The sequence below is a fragment of the Salvelinus alpinus genome, chromosome 4, assembly GCF_045679555.1.
Source record: "Salvelinus alpinus chromosome 4, SLU_Salpinus.1, whole genome shotgun sequence".
In the NCBI taxonomy this organism is placed as follows: domain Eukaryota; kingdom Metazoa; phylum Chordata; class Actinopteri; order Salmoniformes; family Salmonidae; genus Salvelinus; species Salvelinus alpinus.
In genome coordinates this window covers 32,878,644-32,902,312 of record NC_092089.1, presented here as the reverse complement: position 1 = coordinate 32,902,312, position 23,669 = coordinate 32,878,644, and the positions used below count along the sequence as shown (strand labels likewise).

The window sequence follows — 23,669 nt, the reverse complement described above, 5'->3', positions numbered from 1 at the left end:
GGTATAGACCATGTCACAGGTTCCTCTGATGTCTAACATTTTAACACACACACACGGCTGGTATAGACCATGTCACAGGTTCCTCTGATGTCTAACATTTTAACACACACACACACGGCTGGTATAGACCATGTCACAGGTTCCTCTGATGTCTAACATTTTAACACACACACACGGCTGGTATAGACCATGTCACAGGTTCCGTTCTCTCTGATGTGTTGGAGGTTTAATTCAGTGTCTCACTCGGCTACTCCTCCTCCGGTGGTTTATACACATTGGTGATGTAATGGGTAGCACATCGAGGCCACACACACACACACAAACTTAATGTTCTTGTACACATATATACACCACACTCACACCACCAGCCTACTAATTACCCACACACATGCACACACACACTCACATTCGCACACTCAACACTACCCCTTCTCCTAACACACACACCATGGCACATAGGCCTTCTTTCCCAAAAAATAGCCCCCCATGAACACACAAACACACACACACACTGCATACATGTGCACTCCCTCTCACTCACACACACACAAACACACACATATAGTGTCAATGTGTATGAGTGATATGAGTGATCACCACTGGTAGATTGTCTAACAGACTCTCAGTGCCTCAGAACCACCCAGGAGACCCCCATCATGGTAGGCAGACGGAGAGAAGGAGAGAGAGGGAACTAGGGAGGGAGAGTGACTAACTTCACTCTTTCTTTTATTCTTACCCCAGCTGTGTCTTCAAACAGCCCTTTGATGTGGGAAATTAAAAAGAGTGAGTGTGTCAATATCTCCCTCGGTCCACCACATTCATCCATTTCCTCTCCTCCTCTCCCCTTCTCCTCCTCTCCTCTCTTTTCTTGTCTGCTGTTGACCCAGGAAAAGAGAATACTACTTGTTTCCCACACCTCTACCACCCAGCCTCCTCGCCACTATGCCCTCATAAGTGTCAGTGTGTTTATTTGTGTATCCGTGTGTGTGTGTGTAGGCCCATCACTTAACACTTGTACCCACTACCCACATCATTATTAGTGTGTCTGATGTTCTCCCTTGAAGACCCACCCTCTAAGCATTTTATCCTTTTGTTGGTTTATGAGTGTGTGTGCGTATGTGAGTGTGTGTGAGTGAGAGGGAGTGCACACATGTATGCAGTGTGTGTGTGTGTCCATGTGCATGTGTGTTTGTGTGTGTGGGCCTGAGTGAGTGAGAGTGGGTGCACATGTGCTCGTGTATACAGTAAGTGTGAGTGTGTGTGTGTGTGTGTGTGTCCATATGCATGTGTGTTTGTGTTTGTGTGTGTGGGCCTGAGTGAGTGAGAGTGAGTGCACATGTGCTCGTGTATACAGTAAGTGTGAGTGTGTGTGTGTGTGTGTCCATGTGCATGTGTGTTTGTGTGTGTGGGCCTGAGTGAGTGAGAGTGAGTGCACATGTGCTCGTGTATACAGTAAGTGTGAGTGTGTGTGTGTGTGTCCACAGGCCCACTCCCCTGGGGTTTATGTCTATGCTGCATTAATCCTCCGTCTCTGCCTTGATGACTGGAAACTCATTTCTGCCTTTTTGCAACACTGTGCTATGCTTTACTGCACCTGACGGGGTGTTTCCAGGGCTGCTCAGTCAGTGTCTGAGAAAGTGTGTGTTTGTGAGACTGGTGCGTGTGTATGTGCCTGGTTGTTTGCACATCTTTGTTTGTTTGTGTGTGTGTATTCATTCCGCCATGTATGTGTGTGTGTGCATTATGCTGTGTGTATGTGTGTGCATTACGCTGTGTGTGTGTGTGTGTGTGTACTGTTTTAACCCCATCTTATTCCCCCTCCCTGACACTGTGTTACTGGACTGGAGTCCAGTCACTGTTTCTATGCAACACTAGGCCCCTTCTGGACAACACCTCTCTCCCGTCCCGCTCTGTCTCTCACTCTTTCCTTTACCCTGGAGAGGGAGAGAGGGAGAGAAAAAAGAAGGGGGGAAAGTGGAAATAACAGGATGATGTCTCAGGAGTGGCTGTCTGAAAAAAAGGAGAGTGGGGTGGAGAGGTGTTTTCTCTGTGTATGAACTATGAAGTGGGGAACGTGCCATATGGAGCAGAGTCCTACTGTAAAGCCACAGTCAAAAAGCATTTTTAACACTCAGAGAAACACAATAAACAATGAGAGGGAGAGAGAAAACAAGGTAGATCCACTGTATAAAGGATACAGGACTGGAGATAGGCTGATATAAAATTAAACAATGGCCTTTTTAAACTTCTGCAGTGATAGAGAGAGGGGGGAAGAGATTTGGAGATGGAAAGATAGAAAGAGGTAGATTGAATGATAAATTGGTAGCGGGATGCGACGGAGGAAGTGTAGACTACTGGAGATAGGGACAGGATGGACGAGAGAAAGTGATACAGACCGAAAAAAAAATGAAAAAACAACGGAACATTTTGAAAAATTTGCTAAGGGAGAGACAGCTCTGGGAGGGAGGGGAGGAGGAAAGAGGGAGCACGTGTGTTTTTATGAATGAATGTCGGTGACTCAGTCGATGTGTCATACAGCCCAGTCTTTATAAAAGGACGTTTAAAACAAGCCTAAACATTTCACTGCGCGAAAATTTGACTTACACACGCTCGCGTCCCTCTCTCTGCACTCATCCGTCTATCCCTCCCTAACCATTTGTCGGAGTGTCTGTCTATCGTTACCATCAGTTCATTACTTAAACTGATCTCAAACTTTACTGAACAAAAAGTTTGGAGGCATTGTATTTTATTTCTTTATTGGATAGTTCGCCCTCATTCCTCTACTTTTTCATTCATTCATTCTCTCGTTTTATTCCTCTTCTGCAATCTCTTGCCTCCACTCTTTTCGCGGAGTGTGAAAGGGAGAAGAAACTGGAGCACGTGACAATTTCCGGAGTTCGATTTATTTATTAATTTTCTAACCTTATTTTAACTATTTATTTACTGCAAGTCGTGCATTTATTTCTTGGACACGAACAAATATGAAATGTAAGTGCCTATGATTTTTTTCTTTCAAAAGCTATTATTCTTTCAATTGTTTCTTAATTTTCTTATTATTATCATCATTTCTCTCTAACTTTTCTTGTTTAGATAAGTCTATGTCCAATATGTTGGCATAATAATATGCTGACACGATTCTGAGAGTATGATCATTGATTGGGCTATTCCATATTCAAATGAAATTACTGAGCATGCAAATGTTACTTAATTGCAGCTAAGCATTGCCATGTTCAGTGACCACTGGATCCATTTGTTTCAAGAAGCCTAGACACTGACGTCTTATACCAGCAGGTGGTTAAAGTTTGAACAATGAGTGATGCTCTCCTGAGTCCTGGCTTGTGCTCCTTGTGGTTCTCCTGTAATTACACAGGCACTTATCATTTCAGCAGCAATTGGGACTTTCTTTACCTTGTATTTGAACTTGAAAGAGAAGGAATGAATGAGCTTACTGTTACAGAACTGTCTTGGTTTAGGCTATGTAATTTATGTCATCCAACAACTGATGTGTCGTATTGCAGGTGTGACAATTGGAGGCGTTCATGAAAGTCAATAATTGTGAAGATCAACATAGTATTATAGTGTGTCATAGCATGTAATGATTTAGGTCAAGTGATTTGCATTTAGGACTCTGGTCACATCCAACAACTGATGTGTCGTATTGCAGGTGTGATAATTAGAGGCGTTCAGGAAAGTGGATAACTGTGAAGGTGTTGTTATTGTTAATGATATTATGAGTCATAGGATGGAATGATTTAGATAGATGTTCATGTAACCTGTGAAAACATGACTCTGCTTTGTGCAACTCTGAAGGATTCCACTGCCAAGTCTGGGTTTATGTTTACATTATGGTGCAATATCTCTGGAGAGTTGACAGCCGTACCCCGAGGTCATTATCATTATATCGACGTGACAGCACTTCTCCGCGGTCATATAAACCTAATAATTGCTTCCGTTTCCTCCCACCCTGCAGTGCTTGTCGACTCCTCCTCCTCTCTGCTGCTCTCGCTGCTATTGGCCCAGCTTCCTTTATTTACGTCTGCCGTCCCCGCCCCCTACCGGCGGCCGAACGTCGTGCACGAACTGGATAGATTGGCCAATCAGACGAAGAATCTGAGGCAGATCACAGCAGATCTATTGGTGAGTGGAATGTTACTGTACTCACTTCTGATGTCACGATGGGGAGATTGCTATGCTGTATACTGTATACTGTATAGATTGTGTGGTGGTGATCATGCCATGACCAGTTACCTGAGGCACATGAAAAGAGACTGGCTGGGGTTGTTGTCCAATAGCTCACCTTTATGACCCCTTAATGACTACTATAGTGATTGCATAGAGCAGTCATAAGAAGCCATGCTCCTTCTGCCTCACTCTCCCTGACTGTGACGCAATACAACTCTGGACAGTTGACTTAGATGTCTTATTCTCCTGGCTACGTTAACCTGCTTGTGTTATGTCAGCCAGTGTATTAAGAGTCCCTTAGCTGTGTGAGTGGGACAGTCAGGGCAAGCGTCAGTAGAGATTTAACTATGTGAGGTCAGCCTTAATCCAGACAGGACCAACTGGAGGGCCGACTGACCGTGGGGAGATCTGACTCAACGTCCTGGTCTGACTGGACACCTGATACCACAGGGCCTGATGGAGCACTCATAGTAGGAGAAAGTTGCCTCTAGACACTGATTTCAGGTCAGTTTAGTGTTAATGCTAAGGGTTAGGATTGGGGGTAGGTACGCTGGTCCTAGATCTGTGCCTATGGACATCTTATACCTGGAGTAGAAAACACACACTCAAAGAGAATAGAATGTAACTACCGGTAATAGTTATTTCTGGAACTGATTAACTCCGTTTATTAGCTGTGAGGAAATGGAATGTGGATTGGCACCTGTTGCTTATCTGGTGCTGTTTCCTGAAGTTGTTCTAATCTAGATGCCCAAGTAAAAGTGGCTGGGGAGTTTGTGTTGAAATGGAAATGATTGCTGTGTACGTTTGGCCTACAGATGTGCTGGAAGTGTTCTGTAAGCAATGTGTTTGAACAGGTGAACCAGAACATATCCTTATCTTTGGTTATTCATTCTATTTTTATATGATGTAAATCAGAAACCACATTTGTTTAAGACACAAAACTGAAAATAGTTACACTCTCTAGTCTCTGGCAGGAGGATTGGTCAATAAGTGTGTGTATGTGCGCATGCGTGTGTGCAGTATCTCTGTATAAGGACACAGTGCTATAGCAATAGTGTAGTATGGGTGCCAGATGTGAGGAAGTAGCTTTATCAAAGAAGAGAACTCTGCACAGCAACGGCAATATGCTGCTTTGACAAAATGTTGTGTTTGTTTTTCACTGACATGAAGAATTTATTTTGGTTTCTTTTCTTCTTGCGCGGAGTTCCACTGAACAGGGGTCAAGGCTAGGAAAGAAAAATAGAATTGGAGACAACGGAAAGTCCCCGCAAGAAAGCAATACAACTGTGTGTGTGTCTGTGTAATGTTTCTACATGTCAAGTGTGTGTGTGTCAGAGTATGTGTGCATTGAGGGTGCTGTAAATAGTTGTGTAGGTGTGGTGTTTAGTGTTTGGTTGTCGGTCGCCACAGCAAAGTGACCTGATAAAAATCACAGATTTATCACATTCCAGTATTTGCATTCAGAAAGATTGTTGGGGGGGTGCAAGGTTCAGTTGAGTGAGGTCATGATGGAGAGAACGAGAAATGGAGGATAAGAGAGAATTACATGCTGAGACTGAGCAGATAAAGAGATCAGAGAGAGGTGTATGAGAAGTGGTCACCAGCCTCTGTGTGTGTGTGTGTGTGTGTGTGTGTGTGTGTGAGAGACAGGGTGTAAGAGAGAAGGTAGAGAGGAAAGCAGAAGGAGAAATAACCCAAAGAGGGGTGGGATTGGATTAATTATGAAAGACAAAACTTTAAGCCAAACATTAGTGGTCTTTTGTAAAAGACAGAAGCAAGTGAGTGAGGGAGGGATGAGAGAGAGATGGGAAATCAACAATAATAGCAAAACACGATGGTAAAAGCACAATGAGGACAGAACACCACAATAGCATGAGGAAGCATTAAGTGTACACAACTCATTGTGTACCACCATCCATCATGTTTTCCTAATGCTGTTATGTTTCTCCACTGATTGGTGCTCTGACGCACATGGCATTAGTCACTGTTGTGCTTCGTCATTCTCAGTCATTTACATTCTACTCATAAATCACTTCTTCACCTGTAAAGGCCCACAGAGATACAGTAGCACCCCCCCCCCCCCCCCCCCAGTCTGCTGTGATGTGGTCTGTCTCCCCCTAGTGGTGGCTGTGAGCAGTGAAGACAGACCTGGGGATTGTACACACATTACTACACAGCAATACGTCATCTCAGACTTTTTAATAGCTGCGACCCTGGAGTTTCCCTGCAGCTCTGTGTTGTCTATCCCATTCGGAGCTCTCTTAGTCACAGCATATGTTGTTCTCCTCCTCTCCCAGTAGAAAACATCCTGTGGTTTCAGGTCACTTGCTCTTATTGTTGACGTTTTCGGGGTTACAATCTGGGTGAACTCTCCCTGACCCGACCACACTTTTCTCAGGGAAAGCTAGGGTCTGTAGTCCTGGCCAGACCATACAGTCATCTGATCTAGGTGCTTCTGGAGTAATACTTTCCTTATGCTTACGTGACTCTTGTGAGGATGTGTAAATGAGTGAGGATGTATTTGACTGATGTAGCGTGTTGTTTTGTCCGTTTTTCTTACAGAAGGAACATGCGTTCGAGACAGACCCAGAACAGCATAGATTTAAGTCCTTGCCACTAATGAACAACAGGGCCAGTGACATCAACTCCCTTGAGGTAAATGTATTTTACGTTGTGTGTGTCTGTCTTGTGTGTGTCTGTCTTTCTGCCTTCCAGATGAAGGCCCAGACATTTCATGTCCCAGACATTGATACTAAATCGCTCTTTCTTCTAAATCGCTCCCCCCCTCCCCCCTCTTCTTCTCTCCTCCAGATGAGACCCACTCTCTCCCAGCTCCACGCGGACTTGAAGTCGTTTGAGCACCATTTTGCCTGGTTGAGCAGAGCATCAAGGAAACACCACCACCCTGCTCTCCCTAAACTGGGACAGATGATGTCACTCATCAAGTCTCTCACCAGCATGCTAGAGCATCAGGTAACTGCTCTGTTCAACACTAATACAGCTGATACAGTATGCAGCGTAGTACATTTATATCATTTGGATATATTATACATATGAGGTTTTATCAGATCGTTCTACTGTTCTTACACTGTGATGATCTAATAATGGTATAACTCTGCAGTTCTTGCACTCAGTTTCAATCATTACATTAAGACCTGTTGCATCACATTCCTTGGATGGGAGGTACATTAGTCTAGCCTAGCACTTCAGACAGGAAATCTAAACCATCCCTCTCTCGCTCCCTCCGTTCTCCTCATAGATGATGAGAGTTGATGCTCAGCGTCTCTCTCCTCCCTCTCCCTCGATGCCGCCTCCACCCCCCTCCCAGTTTGACGTGTTACAGTCTTCCCAGGAGCTGCTACTACAGTTCAGACTCTTCTGTGATTGGGCCCAACGAGTGTTCTCAGTGCTCAGTACAAAGTCCAAAATGTCTGCAGTACAATGATGATCCCTGAAGTGCTATAGTCTATAGGGATACACAGAATCCACACTACAACCAATGGGGATCTACTAGCTTCAACCGGCACTACAGCCAATGATGACCCAAGAAATCCACACTACAGCCAATGATGATCCAAGAAATCCACACTACAGCCAATGATGACCCAAGAAATCCACACTACAGCCAATGATGACCCAAGAAATCCACACTACAGCCAATGATGACCCAAGAAATCCACACTACAGCCAATGATGACCCAAGAAATCCATACTACAGCCAATGATGATCTAAGAAATCCACACTACAGCCAATGATGACCCAAGAAATCCACACTACAGCCAATGATGACCCAAGAAATCCACACTACAGCCAATGATGACCCAAGAAATCCACACTACAGCCAATGATGACCCAAGAAATCCACACTACAGCCAATGATGACCCAAGAAATCCACACTACAGCCAATGATGATTCAAGAAATCCACACTACAGCCTTGCACTGTTGTCACTGAACCTCCATCCTCATTATAGCCAATGAGAGACCTCCATATTCAAACTACAGCCTATGAGGATCCACCATATTCACACTATTACAACCAGTAATGGTCTCCAATATTCACGAACACGTCACTGCCACCCCATCCTCTCTCTTAAATACCTTGTTCCTGACTGTGTTATTTATCTATTTATTTATTTATTTAGTTATTTATTTGATGTCATTATTTATTTGATTTTGTAACGTGTCACGTATCGTATCATTTTTACTTACTTTATTGTTGTGAATTTAATTTCTTGTACCTTGTCAATACTCCTATTTTGTTCTCTCTCTCCCCCTTCATCCCTCCCCCCAAACTAAACAAGGAGACCACACAGTAGCACTTCCTGACTTCTTACAGTCTCTAAAGATATGGATTGTATTTTCAACTATTTAACCTGTCTTTCTTTACAAAGAGTAGCCTATTTCCGCCAGTAGATGTAGCAAACATACTTGGCTTGTAGCAAGCATATCTTGGGAGAGCGTACATGTATTTTTCTTAGTGCTGTACTTTACCTGGTAGATTTAGGGTTACTCATAGAATCTTCTGAACATGTTCAATGTGCCACCTGTTTGGTTTTGTAAACTGTTAAGAAAGAGAATTATGAACCAAGCCTCAATCAGGATGTCAACACAACATAGGAGGGTAGATCATTTTTCCATGGGTTTAGTTGCTATAAGTGGCTGTGTCCCACATGGAAAAATAACAGGTGGTATATCTAACACTGTGGTAAAGGTTTATGAATATGCCCTGTTGCTAAGCACTGATCTAGGACCTGATCTAATCTCTTTGCACAAATTTGTTAGGATTAGCCTTTTGAGTCAGCTGATCCTGAATCTGTGCCTTGGTACACATAATGTTTGAGCGTTTTAGTGACATAAATAAGAAATTAAAAAACACCCCAAGCCTTAAAATACTATGTATTGTGATACTACGGTTCTGCACAGTTGTACATACTTGTACAATAATGTAAATTGTTGTATACAATGCAATTGTGTAGTATAGTTTTCTATGATATAAATGTAAAATACTCTGTCAATGCTATCCCTATCGTTTTGTCGCAATATCAATATTATTCTATTCTAGTATTTTGTGACAGTATTTAGTATTTACTATTTATTTAAGTTACTTTGGTGGAACTATTTATTTGCGCTGCAGAGGAGCGAGTCTCCTGTTGTTTTTGTACTTTTATACTGTTTTTATTCATAATTACCATTATCATTGCCATCATCCATGTCGAAATCATTGTAGTACCATGCCTGAACGCTGTGTAAAACCTTGTGCTTGGGGTCTCCAGCACACAGACTGACTGATTGGCCTAAATGTGAAATGTGTGCCTTGAAAAAAATAAAGAACATGCACAATGAGATGGGCTTTTCATGTTACTTTGTCATATTTTCAATATTAGGTAGGCCTACACATCATGCTCTCTTCCCCCCCCCCCCCTCCATCAATCACCATCCTCCTGTGTCTCCTCCATCATCACACACTTCAGGGCCTTTCCTACATTCTACCAAAGACTGCATTAACCATCAGGCATTGCAACAAGCACAGAGTTCATAAACCTGTTTCCAATTAACCTATAATAAGCCTTTTTATATTTGGGGTTAACATTCAAACAATGTGTGAATTCAAGTACTAAATCACAAATAGTACAGTATTATCATATATTTAACAGATCTAGAGACAAGACTTGACTGTTGAAGCTCTTACCCAATGGCAGTGGTGCATTCGGGGCTAGACCCAGCCTATAGCGATCGTCGTTGTTGGGAGGCGGCAGCGGGGTGGGTGACTCCTAGCTAGCTAGTTAGTTTGTGCTCAGGTTTATTGTTAAGGTTGTATGGAGTAGCACTGCGAGTCTCAATCCCTTTTCACAATATCAACAAAAGCATTAACCATGAGTTAATGATACTAGGTGAGTAATTGTTGCAATATTACTAATGCACCACTCCTATCAAACATTATATAGCGAAGAATGCCGCACGGACGAAGGTTTATAGATTCGCAGGCCAGTTGCAGAGGCGGCATTGAAGGCGGCATCTGTAACATTTTCTGCTCATAGTTAACATCATAGTGTAGGTAGCATTTGTTTTTTTTCTGCCTTTTAGCTTGGAGAAACCGATCTTTTTCGCACACGCTCATCAGGGACAGACGCGGATAAACAGAAAGACGGCCAGGGAGGAGGGGAGAAATAAGAAGAAGAAGAAGGAGGGAGGGGTCGGGAGGAGGTGGGATTTAAAGGAATAGGCGGGTCTGTCTTCGCCGATTTGATTATTTGTAGATGTTTTAATAATTGTAGATGGAGATCAATAATTCATGTTGCTTTGGTGTTAGTTCCTGGACCTTGTGTCATTGAACAATACTTTGTGCTTTATTTTATTTCACAGCCCTACTCTTAAGAAAGGAGACCACACACTACATCAGCTCAGCTGTTGTTTCCACACACTGAGGAACAGAGCCACATCAGCTGAAGGAACCTTTCCACCAGCAATGAATGACACCGGGAAAGAAGAGACACAGCTCCACCAACACTAATACACACACTTACATTAATACCAAACATACAACCTTTTATTCCCTAATCGTGTCTTGCCTCAACATGGCAAACTCAGCTCTAGTGGTCCAAGCAGAACTATTACCCCCTCAATCGTCCTCCTCCCTCTCTCCCTTCCCATCGCTGCAGGGACCAGGAGAAGGGGGGGAGGACAGGGTAAGGGAGGAAGAAGCGGATGGGGAGAAAGGGATGGTGGAGGGGGGTGAGGATATAGTGCTGACCGGGGTAGGGGTGCAGATGGTGACGTCATCGGTCCTGGCTGCGCCCCATCTCCAGGAGCACCCTGAGCACCCGTTCCAGTGCCTGGATTGTGGCAAGAGCTTCAAGTGGTCTTCAAGGCTGGCCCACCACCAGCGCAGCCACAACAACGAGAGGCCCTACCGCTGTAACCTCTGCCCCAAGGCCTTCAAGGGCTCCTCCGCACTCCTCTACCACCAGAGGTACTGCAGGGAGGGAGACAGAGGGGGAGTGGCACAGTGAAAGTTAGCAATAGAAATGCTTACAGCTTATAACACACATCTCACTTTATGAAGAGTATTCTTCTCCTTGTGTCCATCTGTTTTCATTTGTTTAGTTCTCTCACAATAATCCAAATGAGGGAAAGGTGACATGAACAATATAATGTGAGTCTATTTAGGGCCGCTAGTGGAATAATCAATACAACCAGGAATTCTTCCTGTAGCCGGTATGATGTCCTGTAGATCTGTTGAAGTCAGTAGATTGTCTGTTTTCATGTTTGTTTTTTCTGTGCAGGTCTCATTCAGGGGAGAAGCCCTATAAGTGTGAGGACTGTGACAAAGCCTTCAAACGCTCCTCTCTGCTCCAGGTGAGAAACACTGGCCAGTAGTGGTTCCCACATTTTGTGGTAAAAATGTGTTAAAACTTTTTAACTTTAAAAAGTTGAATTTTACAGTATTAAAAGGCAATTTTTGGGGTTAAGGGACCAGTCACGGACGTCCTCTTTCTCTTGTGCATGTCTCCAGGTCCATCGTAGCGTCCACACAGGCCTGCGGACCTTCCAGTGCCCCTACTGCCCGCTCACCTTCAAGTGGAGCTCCCACTACCAGTACCACCTGCGCCAGCACACAGGCGAGTGCCCCTACCCCTGCGACAGCTGCCCCAAGGCCTTCAAGAACTCCAGCAGCCTGCGCCGACACAAGAACGTGCACCTAGGTCTGAAACCCTACGTGTGCACCGTGTGTACCAAGGCCTTCACCCAGTCCACCAACCTCAGACAACACATGAGAATCCACACAGGAGAGAGGCCCTACATCTGTGGAGAGTGTGGACGCAGTTTCACACACTCATCCAATCTGGCCCTGCACCGGAATTCTCAAAGTCACACTGGTGAAGGAAAGGGCGGGGAGACAGGGGGGGGCAACATGGGGGATGAGATACAGGAAGTGATAGTGGGGGAGGACGTGACATCACAAATGTTGACGGACATGGGCTTTGTGAGCCAGGAGGCCACGGTGGGTGTAGGGGTCGGGGAGGTATTCCTATCGTCAGGTCACCAGACCCTCCTGCCCCATCTCACCCTCACCCCCACCCAGGGGGGCGTGTGCACATCCAGGGCCATCGGGACAGAAGTGCACGTGAGCATGGAGTCGGGGGCCAGCGTGCTGCTGTACAGCTGTGGCAGCTGTAGTCAGACATTCAGCACACGGACAGAGCTAGAGGACCACCAGGCCATGCACCTGGGCCCCGGGGAGGAGGGGGGCAGCGGGGTGGGGGAGGGGGGAGGGGTGGGGCATCTGCTGGCTGACTTTGAGGAGGTGGTGGAGACGACGGCAGCAGCAGAGAACGGACACACTACGGCTGAACTACTGGGACTGACCGGAGGGGTGAGTAGTAGAACTCTGTCTCAGCCTGGGGAGGTTACCCCTAAGGCTCTGTTTTAGGGTCACACCAGATTCATCCATTCATGATCAATATTTGGTTTCTTACTCTACCCTCTAGGTCAATATCTCAGCTAATATGACTGCCGGGATGTTGATGTTGTAGTGCAATGACTCTGGCCTAATAGTGTTGTGTCCCATGTCAGAATATGGGGACTACCCAGGCCCAGTTTGACCTGCTGCAGAGCTTCACAGTGAGGGCTCAGATCCCCACAGACAGCGTGGAGACAGGGTGTAACACCACAGGTACAGGGACGGGCACAGAGTGTGCCTACTGCGGGAAGAGCTTCAAGACCAGTGGAGGGCTCAACAGACACCTGGCACAGGTACCAATCAGCTGATGGGCTGCACATCCTCACTACTATGTCATAAGGTCTCTCCTGGATGCCAGTCTGTTTCTACTTAGTCTAACTTGGGCCTAGATTCAATCAGTTAAGCATTAACCTGCGATAACCGACAATAGCATATCATTGCTTTTGTTTGAGAGCTGTCAAATCTACATGCAGCTCCTGGCGGTATGCCTTTCGCAGACAGTTCCATTGGATGCATTAGTAGAAAGCCCCTCCAGCCGTATTACAAGTTGGAACTCTGGAATGTGTGATGTAATCTACACTTTGATTAGTCTGAACTGATCTACTCCTTGGTGTCTGTAAAGCTGATGTTATCTGATCTATAAATAGTCTGTTTTGATGACCCTCTCTCTTCCCAAATCTTCTTCTCTCCCTCTGCTCCCTCTCCAGGTCCACTCCCTTTCTCCCTCCCAGTCTCGCTCCCAGTTCAGCTGCTCTGCATGCGACCGCTCCTTCACCCTCCTCTCTTCCCTGCTCACCCACCAGCACTCCCACACCCCTGAGCAGCGCCTCCTGGCCGAGGCTGAGGCGGAGATCGTCTGCCCCGCGTCCCTGTCCCTTTCCCTGCCCCTGCCCTCCTCCCCCAGCCAGGGGGAGCAGCACCAGGACACCCAGGGGGAGATCCACGTCAGCCTGATGGCTGTGACCGAGGAGGGGGACAGGGAGATGGTCAAGCCATCCACCAGAGCAGTGGTCAAGGGCCAGAGGAAAGGAGCAGCTAGTAAGACTGCTGGGGGGAACAATGGTGAGTTAGTCTTTTTCTTATGGCATTTTGATAGAAAATACTTTTAAAAGTGAGATACCTTGACAGTAACAGAGCCTAACCAACTGCTGCTCATGAAATTACCTGTATAATTCATGTGTGGAAGAAAATAAAAGAAGTCTATATAACATTCTATCTCTCCCTGTCCCTGTGGGTACGGTACAGAGAGGCCGTACCGTTGCTCTGAGTGTGGGAAGGCCTTCAAGGGCTCGTCAGGTCTGAGGTACCACATGAGGGACCACACAGGAGAGAGACCCTACCGCTGCACAGAGTGTGGCAAGAGCTTCAAGAGGTCCTCGCTGCTCTCCATACACCAGAGGGTAAGACGCATCCATCCATTTCTATCTCACTAAGGCTGCGTTTAGACAGGCAGCCCAATTCTGATCCTTTTTTTTTCACTAATTGGTCCTTTGACCAATCAAATCAGCCTTCAAACATATCTGATGTGAAAAGATCTGATGTGATTGGTCAAAAGACCAATTAGTGGGGGAAAAAGATCAGAATTGGGAGCCTGTCTAAACGCAGCATTTGTCACAATGTGCGGAACAGCGGCACTGCTGCATTATAGCAGTTTATGACCTGCTTTTCTTGTTCAAACTTTTGAATGTACCTGTACTTTCAGAAGAATCCAGGCCGTATTCAGTTATTTTCTGACTGATCACCCCTCCCTCCTCTCCAGGTGCATACAGGTGTGCGAGCATTCCAGTGCCCCTACTGCCCGCTCACCTTCAAGTGGAGCTCCCACTACCAGTACCACCTGCGCCAGCACACGGGCGAGCGGCCCTACGTGTGTCAGGAGTGTGGCAAGTCCTTCAAAAACAGCAGCTGTCTGAGGAGACACAGTCAGCTCCACTCTGGCCTGCGCCCTCACATTTGTCCCATCTGCTCCAAGTCCTTCTCACAGACCTCCAACCTCAAACAGGTCAGCACAGATAGCTCTGCTATGGCTGATGCTAAGATTCTTATGATATTGTGAACAGTTGCTCCTTCGCTCCATCTCTCTATATATACACAGTGCATTCGGAAAGTATTCAGACCTCTTGACTTTTTCCACATTTTGTTACATTACATGCTTATTCTAAAATGCATTAAATTACATTTTTCCCTCATCAATCTACACACAATACCCTATAATGACATTTTTGGTAATTTATAAAAAATAAAATAAAAACTGAAATATTACATTTACATTCAGACCCTTTGCTTTGAGACTTGAAATGGAGCTCAGGCTCATCCTGTTTCCATTGATCATCCTTGAGATGTTTCTACAACTTGATTGGAGTCAACCTGTGGTAAATTCAATTGATTGGACATGATTTGGAAAGGCACACAACTGTCTATATAAGGTCCCACAGTTGACAGTGCATGTCAGAGCAAAAACCAAGCCATGAGGTCGAAATAATTGCCCATAGAGCTCCAAGACAGGATTGTGTCGAGGCACAGATCTGGGGAAGGGTACCAAAAAATGTCTGCAGCATTGAAGGTCCCCAAGAACACAGTGACATCCATCATTCTTAAATGGAAGAAGTTTGGAACCACCAAGACTCTTCCTACAGCTGGCCACCCAGCCAAACTGAGTAATCGGGGGATTAGGGCCTTGGTCAGGGAGGTGACCAGGAACCTGATGGTCACTCTGACAGAGGTCCAGAGTTCCTCTGTGGAGATGGGAGAACCTTCCAGAAGAACAACCATCTCTTCAGCACTCCACCAATCAGGCCTTTATGATAGAGTGGCCAGATAGAAGCCACTCCTCAGTAAAAGGAACATGACAGCCCGCTTCGAGTTTGCCAAAAGGCACCTAAATACTCTCAGACCATGAGAAACAAGATTCTCTGGTCTGATGAAACCAAGATTGGATGCCAAGCGTCACGTCTGGAGGAAACCAGGCACCATCCCTATGATGAAGCATGGTGGTGGCAGCATCATGCTGTGGGGATGTTTTTCAGCAGCAGGGACTGGGAGACTATTAAGGATCGAGGGAAAGATGAACGGAGCAAAGTACAGAGAGATCCTTGATGAAAACCTGCTCCAAAGCGCTCAGGACCTCAGACTGGGGTGCAGGTATACCTTCCAACAGGACAACGACCCTAAGCACACAGCCAAGACAAGGCAGGAGTGGCTTCGGGACAAGTCTCTGAATGTCCTTGAGTGGCCCAGCAGGAGCCCGGACTTGAACCCGATCTAACAACTATGGAGAGACCTGAAATAGCTGTGCAGCAAAGCTCCCCATCCAACCGGACAGAGTTTGAGAGGATCTGCAGAGAAGAATGGGAGAAACTCCCCAAATACAGGTTTGTCAAGCTTGTAGCGTTATATCCAAGAAGACTCGAGGCTGTAATCGCTGCCAAAGGTGCTTCTACAAAGTACTGAGTAAGGGTCTGAATACTTATGTAAAGGTGATATTTCAATTATAAATTTGTACACATTTCTAAAAACCTGTTTTTGCTTTGTCATTGTGGGGTATTGTGTGGAGATTGATAAGGAAAAAAAACTATTGAATCCATTTTAGAACAACATTTGGAAAATGTCAAGGAGTCTGAATACTTTCCGAATGCACTGTATCACTCTGTCACTCCTCTCCCTTTATCTTTCTCTCATCCTCCCTACCCTCCTCTCTCTCCAACAGCACGAACGCACCCACTCAGGCGAGCGGCCCTTCCACTGTGCCCAGTGTCACAAGAGCTTCACCCACTCCTCCAATCTCCAGCTCCACCTGAGAACCCACTCCTCCAGGAAAGACTACAAGTGTCCCTTCTGTGGGAAGGAGTTTGTCATGCAGTCCTACTTGCAGAGGCACATGAGGACCCATGGGAACGGGGCTGTGGCCGGGGACGCTGGGGTGGGGGGGAAGGAGGGAGGCAGGGCAGGTGGAGGGGTGACAACCACCACCACCTTACTAAACCCCATCACCCTAGAGACCACAGGGAACTCTGGGTCTCTGATCGTGTCTCAGCCGGCGCTGGACATTCCCCCCAACACCTCCCAGAACTACTTCATGATCCAGACAGCAAATGGGCTTCAGCTCATCCCCCTGTCTGCCCCCGCCCCCCCTCCTCCCCCTCCGCCTCCCCCCCAGACACAGTACATCCTCCTACAGTGCCCCTCCACCAATGGGAGCCAGCCCAGCCTGATTCTCGTCCCCACCACAGCGACCAATCCCCAGCCCACCCTGGAGCCCCAGGGCCTCCCATTGGTCCAGACAGTTCTAAACCCTGCCCAAACCCAGATGCAACATTTCCAGACAATATCCCAGCAACAACAGCAGCCCAGGTTCATCATCACCACCACCAACAACAATGTAAACAACCCTCCTGTTGCTAAGACAACAACTCCCTCCCTGAACTCTATGCTGAACAAGCCCATTTTAGGGAAAAGTACACGGACAGCCAGGTCCAGGAGAGGACGGAAACCCAAAGCCGTTGTAGGTCGGAATACTGCCACCTCAGTTGCTATGACAACCACCTCTGTCACCATGACAACAGCCCCCATCAGTCAGTCGGGGGATGTAATACCTGTGTCTAGCTGTAATGTAACTAGTGTCACTCCAGCTACTGTTACTGCTGCCAACACTATGACATCATCATTGCCATCGTCTTTACCCGCCAAGTCACAAAGTCCTTTCTCACCACCAACAGCCTCTGTCTCTGTTTCTACCCCCTCCTCCTCTACCTCTGCCGCTGTTACCTCAGGACCCCTAAAGGTTGCCACAGTTAACTCAGTTACCACGGTTACCCCATCCTCCCTGCCCTCTGACCCTGTGGCCTGGGTTGGGGAACCCCAAACCGCCCCAGAGTTGAGCAAGACCACTGAGCAGGACATGAGAGGGGAACAGTATGTCCTCTGCTTCCAGAAAGAAGGAGGGAAGAAGGAAGAGGTAAAGATAGGAGGAGAGGGAGGAGGGTCCTACGTGTTGCAGTTTGAAGGGGAGGGGTCCGGGGAGGGGGGGCAAGGAGGAATGGGCAGAGAGGGGGATGGGGAGTCATACGTGCTGCGCTTTCAGACTGAGGGAGAGAGAGAAGGAGAGAGAGAGGGAGGGAAGGAGAAAGGAGGCCTGGTGTCACTGAACCTGCTGCAGAAATGGGGAGGAGTGAGGGAAGGAGAAAGACGAGTAGGGGAGGATGGTGGAGTGGGAGAGTCCTTTGTGCTTCATTTCCAAACAGAGCCGCAGAGCGAAGAACGAACCACTTCTGACCGTGGCTATCCAGAAGGCCCCAGAAACAGCCTGGAACTTTCCTGCCCGCATCCCCAGGCCTTAATGTCTCTGAATGGGCAGGAGGTGGTGTTTGAGCTGGGGGATGAGAACAAGATGGTGGGTCAGGGGTCTGGAGAGAGTGTGCAGATGATAGCCCTGATCCAAGGCGAAGGGGGTGGGGAGGGAGAAGGGGGCAGTTACAGCGGGGCAGGGGGGGCTGTAGGGGAGGGCAGGGGGCCAATGGATGGCATCTTTCAGCTGGAGGGAGGAGAGGGGATCGTCATAATTGAGGTTAGCACCAGCAGTCTAAGAGAAGGGGGGCTGGACAGAGGGGAAGGAGGAGTAACTGTAGAGAGGAGTGAAGCAAAAGGAGGGAGTGGAATAACTGAGAGGCCTGAAAAAGACAGGAACTTAGCGGAATGCATTGAAATAGAGACTGGAGCGAATGAAGGAGAAAACACAGCTACGAATGGCCCTACACCTAACTCTCAGTTCTCTTAAACCTAAACCAAACAGCCACTGTCAGGAAATGTGTGTGAAGGTGTCTGCATGTGTGTGCACACATGAATGTACATATGCGTGCGTGCAATGTGTGTGAGTGTGTTTTTGATGTGGAGGCCTTTTCCAGCTACTGAACTAAAGGAGATTAAGGTCGTTCAGAAAGAGACTATAGGAAGGACTGTAGAAAATAATACCAAGGTGCCAGAAACACAAAGAGTTACATTCACTGACTGTTAATGAAGAGGGACCTCAACAAATGACTTTCAATTAAACTGTCATGTTGACAGTGTTGATATAAAACACCTAAGAGTTTTTTTTGTGGGTGAATAGATGGCTATATTGGCTCAGTTTCACTATAAATATTCATACTAGGAAATAGTCATTATTAATAAAGTTGTTAATAATATTTTTTATGAATGTTGATTAATTCACCTTTCTTATTTCGTAAATAGAAATATGTCCCTTTATCTAAAGAGGAAGAGGATCAGCTCAGAATAACGGACAATACCAGTTTATTATGGGAAATAGGTTCTCCACTGCGTAAAGTGCGACTGACCACATTCACGTAGCAGGTTAGTCAATTTTCTGCAGCGCAGGTACTCGCTATGCAAATGGCGTAGAGACAGCATTCATGACAGTAAATGTTATCGTAAAACTACGTAACACAACATTTGCAATAGGTGGCCATGGTGGCCACGCAAGTATTGCGAGCCATTCAATCAAACATAAGAAAAATCGTTTTGAGGAATAAATACACAGCGAATATATAAATCCGTTTCCCTGCGTTTGGCGGTGGTCCAACGCTGCAAGTTTACAAGGTAGGCTATGTTGGTTCGGCTGGGTTGAACGAGAAGATTCGACGTTTATTTAGACATTGCGCATGAATAACCCTTCTCCACTCACCATATAAGGATTTAAAACATGTCAACGGGTTTAAAACAGGCTCAAAATATATGAAAACCGTGTGTTTTGATTTGCTTTTTAATTGTCATATTACTGATTTGCGAACTACATTTATTGTACATAGAAGACCAACATTGTTCTAAAGGATCCTCTTGGCCCGTTGTTTGTTGTTGATAAGCCTTGTAGAAGCAGTGTGACCATGCAATAGACAAATCCTTTCCCGACCCCCTCAAATAATCGCCAGTTCTTTAGCTTGATTTTGGGAGGAAACGCCACTGCACTCACAACTGACACATTGTATCAACCTGTGCCAGTGTGATGCATCGGTTGTTACATTGTAGTAACAAACGTTACGCTGTTACTTTGTTGCACAATGCAGCCACCTACAGTCTCTTATAGAGAGAGGGATGTCATAGGGGTCTGCCCCTTACAGTAATGTCATGTGTTTTCTATGTGTATCTGTCCATTCAGGAACTTAACAAACATTACAATCAAATAATTGAAAAAAGGGCATTTATTTTCAATGACTTCTCAATAAACTGAAAAGTAGAAGCAATTTATTTCAAACGTTTTTAAACTTCCTGAATTGGCTGCCTTCAATTCAAATTGAGACCAGCCCAGGTATCTATGTAGGCTACATATACAGTGTTACAGGGATGGATTGCTTTCCCTCTGAGTCATGGCCTCAAACCCAAAATAGCCTGCATCAAATATAACCCACCACATTCCCATCATCTTGAATAGGATTTTATACCATTTAGCTACTATGGTAACCAGAATGTAAATACTCCGCTGTATATTGTCATTGTAGTGTTGTATGTAATCAAATATGCAAAACTCAACCAAATGGTGTATCTGTACAAAGCAATGTATTATGTGACCATGAGATTTTCTATATTTGCAGACCGGTGTGTGTTGCTGTATGAGTTGTGCGTGAGTGAGGGTGTGTGTGTGTGTTGCAGTGTGTGTGAAGTCCAGACATGGTAAAGCTGGAGCTAGATCAGGTGGTAATGAGGAGGATGAGGGAAGATGACATCGAGACTGTCAAAGCTATCATCAAGGTGTGTGTTTTATCCTTAAAGTTATGCACACACACACACACACACTTAAATCCTGAGTTATGCTCTGTCTCTACGCTCTTAGAATAAAAGGTGCTCTCTGGAACCTAAAAGGGTTCTTCGGCTGTCTCCATAGGAGAACCCTTTGAAGAACCCTTTTTTTTTGTAAGAGTACTTTTTCAGGTTATCACTCACTCACCTTTCTCTCTCTGTCCCCATCCCTTACGTCCCCCTATCTCTCTCTCACGCGCTCTTTCTCCTCCCCCACCCCTCTCTCTCTCTTCGTCCCTCCCTCCCTCTCTTTGTCTCTGTAGGAGGGTTGTCAGGGAACAGAAAACCGTCTGATCCTCCACATCCTGACTCGTCCTGTCTGCCTCCTACTCCTGGCCACCGTCTCTTCTGTCCTCCGCTGCTTCCTTCACTCCTTCATCCTGGCCCTCATCATCCCTGTCTTCCTGCTCATCGTCTACCTCAAGTTCACCATGCCACGCTCCACCGGAGTGCTGGGCACCAGCCGGCCCTACTGGGACTATGTGGGGAGCAGTTACCGAGGGGCGCAGGACGAGACCCTCCCCTATAGCAGGATCAGTGGGAAACCCCCACCGGCAAAAGTAGGTTTCCTTTTCTTTGGCTTTAGGTACTGTATGTTGTGGATGTTACATGCATTGCTCCGTTTTACTACGGTGTTTTAGTGATTTGGACTTTTCGTGCTTTGGGCTGAGTTGCTGCGCAAATAAAGTTGATTACTATCTGTCATTAAAGGGCAAGGCCAGACGGAGGACCAAACCCAAGGCAGAGGACAAGGACAAAGACTCGTCTCCTGAGATCATAGACGTGGAGAGGGAGAAGGCAGCAGGGCAGGTGTGGGTGGCGGACTGTGAGGGGGAGATCGTGGGCTGTGTGTCCAGGGAGGGTGACTGTCGTCTGGGGATGAGGAGGTTCTGCAGGGTGGTGGTGGGCTGCTGGTACCGCCGGGAGGGCCTCGGCAGACTGCTGGTCCAGAGTCTGGAGCAGAGGGAGAGGCAGACGGGGGCCACGAGGGTCTACGCCCATGTCCCCTACCCCTCTGCAGTAGGAGAGGCCTTCTTCAGGAAACTGGGCTACAGGCTGCAGGGGGAGGTGGGCTACGACGGGGAGGAAGAAGAGGAGGATGAAGAGCAGCCGGAGAGGACATTTCTGGGCTTCCATGTCACCAAGGTGTTTGTCAAAGACCTCAAGTGATGGAGGAGACAACAAAGGGAATGTGGAAAATAAGACAAAGAAGAGATACTAAAGGGAAATAGAGAGAGGAGTAGGAGGAGAGATACTAAAGGGAAATAGAGAGAGGAGGAGGAGGAGAGATACTATAGGGAAATAGAGAGAGGAGGAGGAGAGATACTATAGGGAAATAGAGAGAGGAGGAGGAGAGATACTATAGGGAAATAGAGAGGAGGAGGAGGAGAGATACTATAGGGAAATAGAGAGAGGAGGAGGAGAGATACTATAGGGAAATAGAGAGAGGAGGAGGAGGAGAGATACTAAAGGGAAATAGAGAGAGGAGGAGGAGAGATACTATAGGGAAATAGAGAGGAGGAGGAGGAGAGATACTAAAGGGAAATAGAGGAGAAGGAGAGGTACAGTGAAAAGAGGGGGACTACCTCTCCTCTCTTATCAAGGCAATAATGAGGGTAGAGTCTAACTAAAATGTTGGAAGACAATGGACAATTTAGTGAACAGAACCTTACTTTAATTATGTTTTTTCCTCTCCTGATTTGTAGTATGTATTTAGTTATGTATTGCTTTTACAGTTGTCATTGAGTTCTTATTCAATGTAAAATATGTCTGGCTGGCTCTTTATTTGTAAAAACTTGTTTTTATTAATAAGTGATTTTGCAAATAAATGTGTGCGTATGCGGGGCTGTGTGCACACCTGTGTCAGTGAGTATACATTTACTGTGTGTGAGGAAGTATGTGGTTTATGTGAGTCTGCAGAACTTCTCTGTTCACCTTTCTCTCTTTCTCCCCCCTCTTCTCTCTCACTCCTCACCTGCACCTGTGTGTGGCTTTGTATGAGTCTGCAAAACACATGCTCTCCTTCATTCATCTCTCTCTCTATCCTCACCCCCCCCTTTAATGACACTTAATATCCTTCCTCACACTGCACACCTGTCACATGGCAGGAGGAAAGTGTCAGCTATATTATCCCTGGTACAGATTACACACCATGGCATTCGTAGTAAATTATAGCAGTAGTGAAGTGTGCTGTTTGCAGGTGAATGTCAGTTTGTGTGTGGGTGGAAGGGTATGAGTGACACTGCTCTTCAGCCCTGTCTCAGCCTAACCAGAATTAGAGCGTGGTTAGCTACACGTACGCTCAGTGCTAACCTCAGACCGTATCATAACTACATTAACCTGTTTCTTACAGACATCAGTGTTGGAGTGTTGTAAATTAAATAGCTAGCGGTGTGTGTGTGGTCTTGGGGGAGGAGTATCTCCCCTAATACAAAGTTTAAGAAAACAGAACCACCAAAGATTGCATCAACTGTTTAAACAGAACAAATCCTTAGCTCTAAGCCTCTAGGATTCTGTGTAACATAAAGTGATTTCTCTGCAGTGCAAAAGACAGTGTTCAGAATAAATACATTACAATGCCACAACTCTTTGTAGTGCTGGGATTACAGTAAAACCCCATTAAAAATCCCTCCCACTCACACATTTAGCACTACCCATAGCCATGGACATTAGTGAAGGAAATGTGCAGACAGACAGATGTAATGGGGAGTGTGGGAGTAATTGTTATCCTTGAAACAGTCTTCCCCATTCTTCCCGTTGAGCATGAGGTCATTTTATTATTGAGAGTGATGGTTCTCTCTCCATGGCTGCCCTGCCCTGCTGCAGACACCTGTTAGCTGGCCTTCTATAGTCTAACACATCTGAAACTATTATTGTTGTCAGGAAACAGATGTGAGTTCACGCTACTGGAAAGTAAGCCTGTTTGTGACTGTGGTCATAGGGTTCTGCACGGTATGGCGGTGTGTGTGTGTTTGTTTGTGTGTGTGTGGGTGTGGGTGTGGGGGGAGGGGGGGTTTCGGAAAGTATGACTTTGCACATCCTGCTGCCGTTTGGTTCCCCCCGTAACTATGAGTTAAATGCACAGCCATGTCTACCATAACCTACTGTACTCTGACACACACACTGTCTGTTACATTAGGGCTGTGCACGAGAGGAGGGCCAGTGCATGTGAGTTGATATGTGACCGAAAGGCGACCTCGGTAAACTGTGGTCAAACCATGGAAGATGGTGATGTATA

General features: G+C 46.2%; 3 protein-coding genes and 1 long non-coding RNA gene across 5 annotated transcripts; 3 read left to right on the top strand and 1 right to left on the bottom strand.

The window, feature by feature from the left end:
- The first annotated feature begins 2,438 nt into the window (after nucleotides 1-2,438).
- il11a (interleukin 11a) lies at nucleotides 2,439-9,516 on the top strand. The gene is made up of 5 exons (XM_071395080.1): nucleotides 2,439-2,988; nucleotides 3,971-4,137; nucleotides 6,745-6,837; nucleotides 6,994-7,155; nucleotides 7,442-9,516. The coding sequence occupies exons 1-5, from the start codon at nucleotides 2,982-2,984 to the stop codon at nucleotides 7,625-7,627; spliced, it is 615 nt and encodes a 204-aa protein (XP_071251181.1). The 5' UTR covers nucleotides 2,439-2,981; the 3' UTR covers nucleotides 7,628-9,516.
- LOC139572356 (uncharacterized) lies at nucleotides 8,666-10,010 on the bottom strand. The gene is made up of 3 exons (XR_011674386.1): nucleotides 9,875-10,010; nucleotides 9,375-9,498; nucleotides 8,666-8,746 (listed from the first exon to the last, which is right to left on the bottom strand). It is a non-coding gene; the product is annotated as an uncharacterized lncRNA (long non-coding RNA).
- On the top strand, nucleotides 9,938-18,825 carry znf628 (zinc finger protein 628). Of its 2 annotated transcripts, none has more exons than XM_071395077.1 (9): nucleotides 9,938-10,076; nucleotides 10,549-11,155; nucleotides 11,469-11,541; nucleotides 11,699-12,559; nucleotides 12,760-12,939; nucleotides 13,354-13,708; nucleotides 13,892-14,046; nucleotides 14,406-14,648; nucleotides 16,353-18,825. In XM_071395077.1, the coding sequence occupies exons 2-9, from the start codon at nucleotides 10,656-10,658 to the stop codon at nucleotides 18,417-18,419; spliced, it is 4,434 nt and encodes a 1,477-aa protein (XP_071251178.1). In that variant the 5' UTR covers nucleotides 9,938-10,076; nucleotides 10,549-10,655; the 3' UTR covers nucleotides 18,420-18,825. The 2 variants fall into 2 exon arrangements, with proteins under 2 accessions (XP_071251178.1, XP_071251179.1); XM_071395078.1 differs by lacking the exon at nucleotides 9,938-10,076 and adding an exon at nucleotides 10,277-10,389.
- A 122-nt stretch (nucleotides 18,826-18,947) lies between these two features.
- Nucleotides 18,948-22,286, top strand: nat14 (N-acetyltransferase 14 (GCN5-related, putative)). Its single transcript, XM_071395079.1, has 4 exons — nucleotides 18,948-19,237; nucleotides 20,227-20,383; nucleotides 20,695-20,991; nucleotides 21,143-22,286. Exons 2-4 carry the CDS (start codon nucleotides 20,303-20,305, stop codon nucleotides 21,599-21,601), a joined length of 837 nt encoding a protein of 278 aa, XP_071251180.1. The 5' UTR covers nucleotides 18,948-19,237; nucleotides 20,227-20,302; the 3' UTR covers nucleotides 21,602-22,286.
- Nucleotides 22,287-23,669: the final 1,383 nt, after the last annotated feature.

Excerpts from the sequence above, each read along its gene's own strand:
- il11a (XM_071395080.1), top strand. Across the intron at positions 4,138-6,744 it reads AGATCACAGCAGATCTATTG|AAGGAACATGCGTTCGAGAC; the intron begins GTGAGTGGAATG and ends TTTTTCTTACAG. Across the intron at positions 7,156-7,441 it reads CCAGCATGCTAGAGCATCAG|ATGATGAGAGTTGATGCTCA; the intron begins GTAACTGCTCTG and ends TTCTCCTCATAG.
- znf628 (XM_071395077.1), top strand. The coding sequence starts at position 10,656 with ATGACACCGGGAAAGAAGAGACACAGCTCCACCAACACTAATACACAC. Across the intron at positions 12,560-12,759 it reads TACTGGGACTGACCGGAGGG|AATATGGGGACTACCCAGGC; the intron begins GTGAGTAGTAGA and ends GTCCCATGTCAG. Across the intron at positions 14,649-16,352 it reads AGACCTCCAACCTCAAACAG|CACGAACGCACCCACTCAGG; the intron begins GTCAGCACAGAT and ends TCTCTCCAACAG.
- nat14 (XM_071395079.1), top strand. The coding sequence starts at position 20,303 with ATGGTAAAGCTGGAGCTAGATCAGGTGGTAATGAGGAGGATGAGGGAA. Across the intron at positions 20,384-20,694 it reads CTGTCAAAGCTATCATCAAG|GAGGGTTGTCAGGGAACAGA; the intron begins GTGTGTGTTTTA and ends TTGTCTCTGTAG. Across the intron at positions 20,992-21,142 it reads GGAAACCCCCACCGGCAAAA|GGCAAGGCCAGACGGAGGAC; the intron begins GTAGGTTTCCTT and ends CTGTCATTAAAG.